This window comes from Amphiura filiformis, chromosome 12 (assembly GCF_039555335.1).
Source record: "Amphiura filiformis chromosome 12, Afil_fr2py, whole genome shotgun sequence".
In the NCBI taxonomy this organism is placed as follows: Eukaryota; Metazoa; Echinodermata; class Ophiuroidea; order Amphilepidida; family Amphiuridae; genus Amphiura; species Amphiura filiformis.
Window position 1 is genome coordinate 37,205,135 of NC_092639.1, and position 15,482 is coordinate 37,220,616.

Here is a 15,482-nt window from a genome sequence, read left to right on the forward strand (position 1 = left end):
GCAAATTTAAATATCCTTCAATGAGCTTGGAAGAGCTACATTTCTATTCTCACAGATGGATATTGTGATTGTAAACTGACGCCACGACAAGTCGGTCAGTGTGCGGCTACGAAAATAGATAACTAGTACTGCAGAATGGAAGCTTAAAGTTAACTTGTGGTAAACGGTCTGGAGTCGTTAGAGTGGATTGTGCAGTGATATTTGTCCATACAGCGTGGTTAGCATTGGTTAATGAGCGGTACTGATAGATTTGCTGCATTTTGACTGAGATAAAATGGTCTGATGATAGGCATTTTCATTATGGATTAATTAAATTGAATTACCTGGTCGAGATGTGGTACTGGGATTTTAAAGAAATGTTGTTGTAATGATGTGGATTCACAGCAAGTTAGGTGTCGTTTTTTTGTGCAACAAACCTACCAAACTAATGGTAAAATGGCTTATACAATGAAGACGTTTCTGTCAGGCTTTAATTGTGGTCAGAGATTAGGTGAAAATGCTCTGTTAGAGAAGTGTGTCGGTGTGCTGTCTCCAAAATAGAACAAGCTTAGTTGTGAAGGAAGGATGCCATTCACTATTAGAGAGAACTACTTGGTTGGTTATTGATTATGTCTTAGAAACGAGTCTGGAATTAAAAAAGAAAAGAAAAGAGGAACTGTAAACCAGGTTTTCGTCTACAGTAGATAGCAGGTCTGTAGCCAGGAATTTGGGAGTTTTGGGAGGAGAAATTCCCTTAATTTGAAAATATGCATTTCTTTTGAACATTTGCATACAATATAGCCCTTTGAGATCCTGCCTCTATAATATGGACCTTTTGTGGCACATCTTAACATTTATAATAAAGAAAAAAAAGAGTTGCTTTAAGGGTAATTTGTTTTATGCCCAAATTTGTGTCTTAAAAATTAGTATCACATATTTTAAATGTTGCCCCATCTTTACATGTGCACCCCCACCCCTACACACACACCCCCACCCCCACAAGCAAAATTCATACTTTGTTTCATTTAATATCTTACTTGCATTAATTAGCCGGAACTATATTCACAATTATTTGCTCTGCAGAATAGAGGATTATTTTTCGGTTCACAGAAATATCATGCTGCAAAAATACTGCATAAACAACATCAATAATTTATAAGCATTAACCCTTAGTAGATGTATCCCAACACTTGCCCTTTAACGATCTTATTGTTATTATTTTCATTAATTTCTTCAGTTATCCACCATACTCACTCTGCTCTAATTCTTAAGGTCACTAGTATTAATGACATTTTCTCAGTCATCTGAGCAAGTGACTGACCTTATTTTTGTTAAAAGCTAGTGTAAATAGTGCCAGTACAATTTCCCCAGTGTAAGTCCTACTTGTGTAATCTAATTGGGTTGCTATGGACCTCATCTTAATGAGATGATGTTCATTTTATGATTAATTTACTTCCATTTTATTGGGGGAAAAGTATGCTAATATAATAATTTATTATCATCCAAAGATGATGTATCATCCAGTGATGATGATAATGATGATGTTGATGACGACCGACATTTGCAACTTAATAACAATAAGCAGTGCAGTGCATTGATTCTAGCAAAGGTTCTCTGAAAATATGGAAGAAAGAGAACATTAGAAAGAAACATAAAGAAGAAAAAGGAGCTAGGAAGGAATGAATGAAAGAAGAAAGAGAAGGAAGAAAGTGGGGAAAGAAAAGGAAGACGAAAGAAGAATACAATAAACATGATAAATAAGTAAAGCAAGGAGACATCGCTTTGCTTTTTGAATTTAGGGTCACACTGATTTGCTTATAATGCAAATTTGTGTAATAAAAAGAATAACACTGGCCAACAAAATTTAACTTTTTTTCTGGTGACTTGGATTTAAGAGTTGTTTTTAACTAATTTGGGGTCGCTGATTTCAAATATGGCATCAGTTTTTCCCTATCAGGTCAAGTTTTTTTCTATGACAAATGGTGAAATTTCATGAATTACTATTTAGAACACATATGTTTAATAAGCAAGGACAGGATGAGTTATACTTTTTGCCTTTGTCATGTTTGTCTTAAAATATTGTACATGATACATGATGACTGATAAATACAGCTTTTAAACTTTTAAAATAGCAGACAATCATACCTTCCCATGATGCTTTGCACCACATAATGGAGCTCTGAAACACATGGAATCTTGTATATTTCTACATGATTTATAGTCATAGAGTGAAAATTTGACGTGATATGCAAAAACTAATGCTATATTTGAAATCGGCGACCCAAAATTACCTAAAAACAACTCTCAAACCAAAGTCACCAAAAACTGTGTTGGGCAGTGTAATCAGTGTTATTTTGTATTTAGATTGGTCATGGTAAATACTGATTTGAATTTGATTTGAATATAGTAACATATGCCATGGGGGTTGTTTGGGTAATCAAACAGCCTCATGACTTTATTTATCAATTCTATAAGAATGAATTATGCTACTTATCTCTAGTGTGTGACCTAATTCCAAGATTAATAAGCACCATAATATATTAAAAATCACACAGAAAAGTATTACAAGTAGTTGCAGAATAACAATAATGCTATACCCCTGTTTGAAAGTAGAACAGTCCAGCTCAAGGCATCTACAGTTAAGCATAAGTTAATCTAGTGGAGTGTTCCAAATCTTAAAGCAGGGGTGAAAGGAATGAAATGATCAATATTGGAAACTGCCCCAGACTTGGTTGGGTTTTATCTAGGGCAAGCGATTCAAAAGGTCGGTACTGATTATTCTCTCTTGAGGCTACGGCAATCAGAAGTGAGAACCGTGACCAGCTTGTAAGCGTGACACAATTGCGTGAAATGTCGCTCCTCAGTGAAATTAACCCTACAATGGCAAGCAATATATTGGGCACCACTTGTTTGCTATATGCGGTAACACTGGCCTACCTTTACACTGCCACTTTGTTTTAAAAAAAAGAGAGAAAAAACATCGGTGCCCCAAATATCACATTCCTTGCTCCAGTCAGCATATAAGTCCGATCTTATGTTGTCAGTAACAGAACACGGCACTCGGCCTCCTTTTTTTTTTTTTTCATTTACAGCTCCTGGAAGTACTTGCACTATCATTGCACAGCAAATGTAGGTCATATGCAGCGTTTGTGGGCCATTTGCCTTGTCTGCCTGTGGTAATGAGGTCAATATAGTAAAGACGAGGTCAGAAACCGGGTCAGTATGCCATAATAGGTCAACATGGCCTAAACTAGATCACCTGGCGGGCTTAAACCTGATTCAGTATACACAACAGGCCGTGCCGCCGCAGACTTAATGAATATTCATAGGACAAGTCTGGTTTAGATGGGGATAGTGGCACTGTTAAGTGTTTTAAGAGATTTTTTTTATTTTCGAGGAAGGAAGTGGCTTTTTGGTTGAATGAAATTGCTAGATGCATAGATCATTGCTGGCTGGGGATTGTTGGAGTGTAGCTGTGCCTGTTGATATATACTTGGCGCTTGCACCTTATGCATTTGTACGCTATTGCATATCTTCTGTAATTCTGAAATATTGCAACGCTTGCCTGGAACTGAGTGTTAAAAGGAGAAGGTTAAAAATCGAAAGGTGCAGTGGCGCTGCCAGGATTGTTCATGGGGGAAGCGAATTTCAGGGGGGAAGTCAACATATTTTGCGCAAAATTACCGCAAAAAATTGGAAAATTTTGCAATTTTGCATTTTTATTGGGGGACATTTGCCCCATGTGGTGCCACCATTGGAGAGGTGGATTTCAAAAATAATAGTACATATGTCTTGCATACAGAACATGCATCTGATATGTTGCGGCATTCTTGTTGATTTTTGGCATTCTAGTTATATACTTAGGCATTTAATATTGAGGACCAACAGTCTCTATAGGTCAGGGATAACACCAGCCTTAATATAAAGCACTATATTATAAAATAAAATGTAAGGAAATCAAAGTGCAAAAGTGTGAATGATATCAATGATACTTTTTTATGTCTTTGCACACCCACCGCATCAAAATTTAGAGCCAATCAAAATGTTTAGAGTCATGGATGATGGAATGAACAAGAAATTGGTATGGCTTAGGGGTGTCAGTGTTTAAGCGTTTCATGTTTAACCAACCCGCAAATACACTATCCGTTTAGAAATAACACTAAATAAATTGTGTAAACTTAAAATTGTTTTTAATTTTTTTTACCAGCATTTGTTATCAACCATTGTTGACTTGTTTTGGAACTACAATAGTTTGGGGTTTTTTTTGACCAAAAAAATATAAAAAAATATGTTTACACGGCTAACTGAACGGATTGTGGTCCACTTAAACGGATAGACAAATAACCGTTAATTTACACCCCTAGACTAGGGTTACATAAATAACTAATTGAATCTTCAAGAGGTGGAATATAAGTTTGAATTTTTTGATAGACGATTAGCAATACCAGGAAACAATACTTGGTCCATTTTTTTTTCAAATGTGAAATTGAGATTCACCATTTGAAGTAGACTTGTCGGCTTTGAAGGGCATTTCTTTTTCTTTGTTTTAAGAAATTCACCGTGTCTGATGCATTTGATTGTTGTTGTTGTTTTCTGATGGTTTTAGCTTGCGACGCAAATTGTGTTATTTTGAACCATTTTCATGTGACAATTATTTTGGAAGGTGTAAAAGAATTTATTGGGTCCCTGGATCATTTCTTTGCAGTTACACCTTTTGCCATTATAATGAAAATCAGTAAATGGGTAGATGATATAGGTTGCCAGGCGGGGACATCTTCGCTGGCACAAAGCTCACTTGACATAGATATACCATGTCTTTAATACATACCTAATGGATAAACATGATAAGGATAGAAAGTGGGTCACTAGAATACAAACAGTCCTAGATTTTAAGGAGGCAATTGAAGTCTGGTAGATAGTCTATGCCAGAGGGCATGATCAGTATGTAGAAGGAAGGCTCCATCTGGTAGTCTTTGTTTAAGTCTTGATTGTCACCTGAAGTCCGTAAGAGGGAGGATTTCACAATGATCAAAGAAAGAAACCTAAAATGGGACAAGCCTGTAGTGTTAGCGGAACCATCAGCCGCAAAAAAATGGGAAACTCTTACAGGATTAGTTCTTACCTAAACCACGCTTTGGAAGTTTAAAAGTAAGATGAGTAAACGTGAAGGAAAAGCTTATGTGCACTAGAATTGTGCCAATAGGCCTACATAATTTAATGACAAGTGATTCATTTTGAATTACAATAAGGCTCTCACCAATTCCCGGGTACCCGAGTTCCCACCAGTCCTTGGCCTACCCGGTTCAAAATTCACGGGTCAAAGTACCCGGAAAAAAATCTTTACAAAGTTTTAGGCCCTAAATTACTTGTTATTCAAGGTTGGAAACCAGAGAAATACTGCTACTTAAATTTCTTTTAAAAATTTGTGAATATTTTTGCATTTTTCTCAAAAAATAATAACTCACTGGTAACAAAAGTTATGTGTATTATAGGGGCAAGGAATCCAGTTACTACACTGGAATTTCAGTGACTCAAGGCAAGCGTTATGTTATTTATGGTAAGAAAATAGGTACATTCTAGTGGTACCTCTTTTCTTATCATAAATAACGTACCGTGTGTTATTATTTTTGAGAAAAATGCAAAAATAGTCACAAATTTATCAAGGGGTGTAGTACCCCCTTAAACATGTTAAAAGGAGCTGGTTGTCTTTGGTGGAATGCACACTCATTTAGAAAATCATGGCCTCACCTTTCAAATTGACCTGATTCCTTGTATTCAACAACACTTGCCGAGCTTATACATGTTGTAAGTTATTAAGGACTTGGTTGCATTCATGTATATCTTCCAGGTACTTTTTATACATGATTCATGTTTGAGAGAGCTGGCTTATTTTCAGAGGTTCTTCTTTTTTGCTTTTATTTTGCTCGACGAAATCACTAACAGGCGGCGCGTGCGGCATTCTGACCTACTTATTCAGCAGTTTTAAAAATATGGGCTGCAGGGGAAAGTGATCTCAATATGTTCTTCTTGCGATGTGTACGAAGAGGTTTGTTGTTACGGTTCGCTTTAATAACAGGGTTATTGATAAAAGGTGGTTCCTGATGGGAATCTATAAGAAATTCCATAAGATCAAAGTGATATTCTTGAAAGGGAAACAAAAAAGCCAAAAGGGTGACTGATTTGTCAGGAACGGTTGGACGTAAATACACTTGCATTTGAGTTGACAAAAATGGAGTATGAACTCATTTATATCAATCTGTGGTGCAGTAACAAAGTTGCAAACTAGCAATTTGGCATGATCTAAATAACTTCCATGATGTGTGATTTGATTGTATGAACAGTAGTTGATTAAGAGCAGGGGTCTGGTGGTTATTATCTTTGTACCAGAGATGTAAGTTTTTGGGAAATCTCCTGGGTTTGTTTTGGCTTGGTTCTATCTCGGGCATATTCATGCTTTTCACAGGAGTTTTTTCGTGGCTTATATCTTTGTAATGTGTAAAAAAAAATAAAAAAGTTTTACTTGAGGACTATTAAATGTCAAAATATCAATTTTTAATAATTTTTCATAAAATTTGTATTATATGGCAAATTTCCAAAAATCAAAAATACTTGAGGACATTCCTCATGTTCAGAATGCAATTTGGTGTGTCAGATGTGTCTCAGGTCCCACAAACAATTACTATGCAAACGTCTCTATCCGATCCGTTAACCCTAACCGCATCCGTATACTACAAAATACTACTTGATATATGCGCTGTTCGTGCATGCATCCCACGTGGTGTGATGACTAATCGCCCTAAGTGATATATAGGCGGTTTCAGCTGGCCAGCGAAGCCCAAGACCCGTGGCAAGGTGTCACCGACCGTGTGCTTGGCATGCGAGGGGTCTCGGGTTCGAATCCCACCCAGAGCAAACAACTTCTTTCCTTCTTTTCTCTCTTTATTCCTTCCTTCTTTCCCTTCCCGTCGCCGAAAAGCCCCTAGGCGGTTAGGGTTAAGGTATGTAAGATTTCCATGCAGTAGGAATAAAATGAGGTTGTATTTAATCCTCTTTTGATTTTGCATGATTTTGCCATAGAAATCTATTAAATGTATCAGGTGAAATGAACATTGATGAATAGTTTGTGTTTGTATTTAGTTTCCCATGATATCTCTTAAAAAACTATGGATTTCAGGCAAATCTTCAATAAAGACTCTTGACCTGATTTAGATGTATTTTGCTCATCAAAATGACTCATTTTCTTGTTGGCACCATTATAGTCAGAGATAGCTCTGAGGGTACGTGCATCATCATTAAAAGCATTCAGGTGACTGGCTTAGATACTTGGTTACCTAATCCAACACCTTCAGGATGAAGATTGTGCCCCATGGCTTGACATGGCTCCAGTCGCTGGGAGCAAGGACCCACCCAATTGCTCGTTGGGATTCATTCCATTTCTACAAGTGTTCTAGTAGTACCGCTATCAGGTAACCTGAAATGGTAAGAAATACCTGGAAGGTGTTAGTTGGACTGTGTTGCCAGAATATTGGCAGCATCTAAGGATGCTAAGTAGCCCAAAATTACCTTAGATGTATAAGTTGCCATCTTATTCTTGATATCTTAAGATACTTAAGGAGTGCTGATGGCGATGATACATGTGCTAATATCCATCATGTCCGTTAGTACATGTACGTACATATTGCCCAAATGTAAGGTATCATATGTACAAAAATGAGCCCAATTGGGCTCCTTAATCGTAGCATTGGCAATACCATACTGAATTTGTAAGAAATACCTGGAAGGTGTTGGCTAAGCAGGTCATGTGTCTTTGATTGTATGCGTACCAGGGCTACCAGTCAAATCCATAATACCAGCCAGGGGTGTTCTAGTTATTCACACGCTAGGTAGCCAATGATTAGTACCATGTGAAAATAGATAGATTTCCCCCCTCTTAGATAATTGGAATGGCTGTTTACCTTATTTAACCTGGATAAATAGCGAAGTGGTGTTTTTGGGAGGATCATGTTGTAAGGTCTGTCCTTAGGTTTCCGTGGTCAATTTAGATTTGGAGCCGGAAGCCTAGTTGCATCGCCCACTGCTAAACAAGAGGTTTTTTGTTTCGTACCATTAGCATTTGGTAATTTCAAACCTCATTAAACTGGTTCCATAAATCACTGCTGATTGCCTTTTAGCATGGAGTTGGCCCAAATACATATTTATTTTATTATTTTTATTTTTATTATCTTTACCCAGGGTATACCCGAATCAGCTTAAAGCTGTTCTAACCGGGGCCCTGCAATATACAATTAAGTTACAACAATATTAAAAGACACTCTTATAAAATATAGTAATTATACATAAAAACACATGATTTAGATATATATACAAACAATTATGGCACGTAATTTCATATAATCATAGGTATATACAACTTTAAAAACACATCAAATCAGCGAATATGCAATCTACTTCAGATGGCTACTTTTATACATTGTCTTAAACGACTGAACATTGACGGCATTTCTAGTAGGCGGGTCAATATTATTCCACAACTTAACGCCACTATAGCTGAACGAAAATTTAAAAGACTCGATGTCAGTACCATGAACAATGGGTGGAAGAGCTAGCAAATCAGCTGCAGCTTGCCTCAGAATACGATCGTGATTGTCACGCACATAATTAAACATATTATTTAAATACTGTGGAGCGAGACCATTAAGACATTTATAAATCATTAGAGCTTTGAAATAATCATTACGATCTGATAGCCGTGACCACCTTAGCTCTTGAAACATATAATTAGATGGAGTGTAGTAATTAACACCTAAGATCACTTTCGCAAGCACATCGCTTTTGTATTACATCAAGTCTATGACAATCTTCTTTAAAACGACCATACCATGCTAAGCTACAATAATCAAAGTGAGGTTGAACCATACTTTTATAAAGAACATTTAAAGTATCAACATTAAGATATGGTTTAACACGACGTAACAAAGCAAGTTTACAAAAAACATTTCGAACAACATTATTAACTTGCTTATGCCATTTTAATTGATTATCAATTACAACACCCAAGCATTTAAAATTATCAACACATTCAAGATCATTACCATCAATTCTAACAGAAAAATCATTTTCATGCACATTATTAAGTCTAGCACTAGTACCAACTAGCATGATTTTTGTCTTATCAGAGTTAAGGAACATCTTATTAAATGACGATCCAAATCATAAGCTTTTCAAGATCACACCTTAATTTACTTGCAATATCACGAGCATCATCTCCACTAACAGACAGTGTGGTATCATCAGCATACATTGAAATATAACCATGCTCAATTACTTTACACATGCTATTAATAAAATGATGAATAATAGTGGCCCAAGTATGCTACCTTGAGGAACACCTGAATTTACAGGAAGTTCATTTGATAAAGCTCCCTTAAAAGACACTCGTTGTGTTCTATCATGTAAATAAGAACGAAACCATTTAACTGTGTGGTCAGTTGCGCCCATTTCATGTAATTTATTCAACAACATATCATGATTGACTGTATCAAACGCCCACGCAAATCAACAAAGGCTACGCCAGTCATTTTACCTGAATTCATATTGCTCAACCAGTAATCTGTCATTTCAGTTAGCGCCGTCTCTGTTGAATGAAATGGACGAAAACCTGACTGATGTTGGTTAATCAAATTGTGGTTACTGAGAAATGTATAAACATGTTTATGAACAGCCTTTTCGATGATCTTACTTACACAGGAAAGAATGGAAATTGGCCTATAATTATTAGTGCTGTTTAAATCGCCACCTTTGTGAAGGGGAACAACTCTAGCTACTTTCCATCCGTTTGGAAAAACACCTGTATACAAAGACATATTCATAATATATGTTAAACTATCAACAATGACAGGTCTAGCAATTTTGAGGAGCTTACAACTTATATCATCAAGACCAGTAGCTTTCATAATTAAATTGATGTTTACGGTTTGTATGCGTCTCATTGTTTCAAACTAGAAATTGCGCAGTTCCTGTAAAGTCGCAATGCCTTTACCATGATGCGAGTTATCTTATAGGGGAAAAAATGGGAAATTAAACAAACAAAAAATAAAAATCATTAAAAATTTTTTAAATTAAATATCAACAAAGGTAAACCAAAAAATTGGATAGTGACTCGATACTACCTTCAAAAATTTCATCATGGAAAAATTATTTGTAAAGAAAAAACAAAAGAGATATATATTGTTTTTTCTGTGTGTGAATTGGTGAGAACCATGGCACCCATAATGACATTGATGTTAGCATGAGATGAATAATGACATGGAATTGTTGAGATTTAATAGCCTAGTCACTTCATATCACACTCAATTATAAATGACTTGCCCTATTTATTCATATATGCAGCAATCAACATTATACAGTTTTAATAGATTTGTGACATAATCTGGTCCACGGGGCCAAAGGAGGCATTTTTGAAAATTGAGCTACTATAATTATTACCTTCCACAAACATTAAGCTATCATACACTGAAAACACCAAAGGTCTAGCATACTTGGTTCTTAAGTTATAAAGTTTTGTGATGCCTATTTTCTTATGTATTTTATTGTTTTTAACCCAATATTTTTGCCTTTATCTGAATTTCAAATTTGCCGCCTTTGGCCCCCATGGACCAGGTCGTGTCACATTTATGGTGCCATGCCTCTTAGATGGAGGGCCTGAGTGAGTGAGTTATTGAGTGAATAAGTGAGGGATATTAAGGGGAGTTATTGAGGGGAGGAGTGTGTGAGTGAGTGACTGAATGTATGAGTTATTGAGGGGTGAATGAGTGGTGTATGAGCGAGTGAGTGGGGAAGGGAGAGAAGGAGGCCATGGAAGAGTAAAGGCAGGGAAGGAGGGAGGTTGAGTTATTTCAGTACAATGTATCTGTTCAACGATGTTCCCATAAACACATTTCAATACAATTTGAGACTGAAAAATCTTAACAAAGTGGCAGTAAGTAGGAAAATATATGCAGTTACCTAGAAATGCTTCAGGTAGCCCAATTTAGACTTGGTGTGATGCAGTATTCTGAGTGGTCAGCGGTGTTAAAATTAAATTATATATGACATTCTGTTAAATTTATGACATTCTGTAATCGTTTGAATTTGTTTCCTATATTTTCTTTTTCAGTTTTGAGAAGATCAAGACGTTCACATCGCCAAATCAGTTTTTCTCAGCATCTCTACATCCATCCAAGAATTGCTTTGTGGCCGGGGGTGAAGATCTGAAGCTATATAAATATGATTATGAAGATGGAAAAGAAATAGGTAAATAGTCAAGAAATTAAGACTCATTTCACTTATGAAATGCAATCGTAGAAAATGTGTGTTCAAACACTAGTCTAATTCCCATTTATTTCTCACCATAGTGTACATACCGGCACATAATAGTCAGAGTTTCTTCAAAATTTCTTAGGAAATACATCAAGTTGAAATGTCAAATTTCAGGATGGTAATGACAAAAATATGATTGATTATATGATACTTAAAAACTCAGCAACAATGAGAAAAATCAGGGGGGGGGGGGAAATAAGGCTGTAGATCGGATTACGGACCTTTAACTACAAGAAAGAAACCTCTTTACAACAGATTTAGAAAACAAATTTTTAGTAGTGGATGCATGCTTTAAAAATATTCTATCCTACTGATTTATATGTAACGGGGAAGATTTTTAGGGTGATTTTCTTTTTGTTCAACTTTGGATCCAGGGGCTTACTCGGGCGATATCAAATGGAGAATCCCGTTACACAAAATAAATAGACACGTGGATGGAAGACTTGTAGATATACGCTGTTGTTATACTCCGGCTTTAATATAATATAATATGATGATACGCAGAAACAATATTCTTGAAGAAGATGGATGCAATTAATAATAGTAATAATATGATATGAAGATTAAGTTGTTGATGTTGACCAGTTGGAAGCTAAGATGGAAGATTTGATGTTGATCAGTTGAATGCTCGGATGGAAGTGAAGTAAAATGATCTAAGAAACAAGTTCATATGGGAAAACACTTGAAAACCAACTTAAGTACCATCTCTGCAACAGCATAAATAATAACCCTAACTAAGCATTTACTTAATACAAATCTTAACAATACATAACCTGATAAAGAGATAAAACTTTCTCATGAATTATTCATAAGTCGATCACCTACAATCTTGAGCCAAAAGATAAGTGGCAATAATTTACACCACACTTAAGTTTTTAGGATAACAATACACACTCATATAAAAGGAATCACTTGCTAAAGTGCTCTTAAAACTTCTATGAATGGAGGACAATAAACAATGAAGACATAAACATTTTAAATACTCATAAACTTGAGAATCAAAGGATGCCTACATTTTCATGATCAATGCATGAGGTAAATGACCTTTTCAAATTAAAGATAAACCATGATCTATTAAAATGATTTCAAAGACAATAATGATTACGATGGAAAATAAGTTTACTTGATGATGATAATGATCGATTAATTACAGTCATACAACAGATAGAAATATAATTTGATATGAAACCAAAAACCTACATTAATTAAGAATGACACAATCAAAATAAACAAAATAATAAACATGGTAAAGAATAATAAACCTTAAGTCCTAACATTTCAACCCCTACCCTTATTATTAAAACCAACCATTCTAGTGCCGGTTACATTCACCCCTGCTGCAAAGAAAATGACGTCCGCGGCATTTTACATGAAATTTGGAATATGATACTTTGAATGTTACAAATTTCAACAAAAATATAATAATGAAATACATGTACATACTTAAGTGATGTAACTATCTCTTTACAATTTAAAGTGCATTATGACCTGCTAATTTGGTATGAAATCCAAAAGGTACACTTTGTTGTAATACAAAACAATACAAAAGAATCAATAACCACACTTCACTTCTATGACTTTCATGACCACATCCAAATCTGACTTACAAATCAAAAGAAACTTTTCATGAAGAAATAAAACTTCACAATGTTATGAATGCAGCGACTCGTTTTAAATTAAGCATGATAAACAGATAAACAAGACTATTTTTGGAAGAAAATAAAGGCCTACATCGATGTAGAATACATTTTGATATTCTACTTTTAATTTAGTCATGTGAAAATGACACAGATCAAAAATAAACAAGTGAATAACTTTGCATGAATACAATGGAAAACAAACAAGTCATAAGATGACAAGATAATTATAAACTTAATGAACTTAAGATGGAGGATACATAATTAACTAATCATTAATATTCCTGACAATTAAATCAAGAACAACATAGAAAACAATGATTGGTGCTTCTACAAATAACTCTTTCATGTAGATGGCATATCAATAAAATCAATATCATGATGATGAATGAGACATGATATCATAAAAATAATAAAACATTGGTGAGTAGCTATTTGGAAAAATGTGATGACATGTTGCATTTGCAAATTAAGATCATCTTTTCCTGTGATCTTCATCATGCCAAAAACATAATAAAATATAGGTTCAGTTTATAAAACCTACACTACTCAAACAAAATAGTGAACCAAACAAACAATCTTAGCAAACCATAATCTTTATGATATGATTCTGAACAAAATAATAGAACACAATGTTAAGGTTCATAACTTAGGTCATATCAAATGACATGTTTAAAGAAAAATAAATTATGAGACAAAGTGGTTGGCAAATTACTCAAGATGGTATCATGCTGGAAATAAAAATGCTTTTTTTTAAATAACTGATGCCAAACAAATATTCAGATGATTTGATGATAATTTTGGATTGACAATTGCATGCAAATTGGATCACTTTTGGTAATGATCTAAAATATGCCAAAACACAAAATACCACAACAATAGGTTTAATTTGGAAACCTGTTCAAATCAATTAATAAAACATCAGTTTGCATAATGAAAATCAATACACATGTAAAACAACAGGAGAATATCAAAAACTCTGTTTTAAAGAGAAATTGGATGCGAGCAATTATGATGCTCAACTTTTAAACTCCTTTGGCCTACATAAAACATGGAGTGAAATAAAATAGTGAAGTAAACAATGGCTTTAAACTCAAAGCAATAACATGATTAATAAAATGCCATGACATACTCAGATTTTTATGAGCAAAACATAATAGAATCGCAAAAGAGGACCGCAACTCTTAATTTGAAAGAGGAACTAAGTTTGAATAAGTGCACGTCTTCAAACTTACTCTGCATGAAACTATATAAACATGATACACACCTCTAAAATAATGATTTAAGAATTTAAGTTGTACACAAAGAAGACAACAAGCTTAATCATGATCATAAAATGAAGCATTATAACATTATTTGACAAACATAATATGAAGTTACTCAGATGGGGTGACATGACAGCTACTTTCAACTCTACTGCGAGGAAATGGCGTCCTCGACATTTAGACGTGTATAATTATGACACTTTAAAATATGATGAAAATATTGTTTGATTTGGATTTTAGCAACATACACTTCATATGATATTTTGATAGAGTCAGTATTTGAGAGATATTGTCCAGATGACAAAAATATGTTGATTGCACAATAATTTGAAATTTAAATGTTGTATGATAATTTCATTTGAAGTATTTTTCAAAAGTCAGTTTACTTTTGTTGTTCTGCTGCTCGCTGGTAATATATCTTCCATCTTCGATAACAGTTGTATAACGTAGTGGCGATGAGTTCCTGTTCCTTACTAATGTAAAATAGGTGACATAATTTATCCAGCAAATGTCCGTATTGTTCCAAATTAGTATGTTGATGATTGCAGAAGATTTTACTTGCGTTGGCACTTGTTGCCTGAGCGATTTCAGAGTTTGTGAGAGTTGGTTCAGATGGGTTATATAAAGTGCGATGCGAGAGGTGGGTGTTTATAACATTATATCCAGATGGGCTTAAAAGAATAATATTTCCTAAGTACAGTCACAAATGGTGGTATAATATCAGTAAGATGTCCATGGTGGTCAATGTCTAGAAGGTGTTGGCATAAACATAATAATACTTTCAAGATATCTTGGGATGGAACACGACGTGAAATGTCCTCAAGTTGACACAAGATCAGAAAATTAAACTTTCTGTCCAGTAACTGGTCACAACAATTATCAGTTTGTAAATTACTCAATTTCTCCCAAGCTTGAGACATACAATGTTTTTCATGTTCGCTAACCAGGTGATTATCAAGAGTTTGTGCATGGTTGATAGCTGTTGGTGTGGAAATTAGTTCAGACTCAGAGTCACAACATGTATCAGATTCAGATGGTTCAGATGATGGATCTTCAGGAGGAATGTCATCATGGATAGAGTGTTCAGATGTTTGATCACTAGTGTCACATGGGAAATCGTCAGAATTGTATTCAAACATATCATCATGACTATCAGCAAGATCAGGTTCAGAGTCAGAGTTACTATCTTCACATTCAGGCTCAATTGCATGACTTTCATCAGTTGGATCAGTTTGCATAATAC

At 34.9% G+C, this 15,482-nt stretch overlaps 1 protein-coding gene across 1 annotated transcript in view; it reads left to right on the forward strand.

Moving 5' to 3' along the window:
* LOC140166147 (serine-threonine kinase receptor-associated protein-like) overlaps positions 1-15,482 on the forward strand; it is a 72,968-nt gene that overhangs the window by 50,445 nt on the left and 7,041 nt on the right. The window contains exon 6 of the mRNA XM_072189536.1: positions 11,135-11,271. Within this exon, the coding sequence (XP_072045637.1) occupies positions 11,135-11,271 (137 nt within the window). The remainder of the gene's footprint in view (positions 1-11,134; positions 11,272-15,482) is intronic.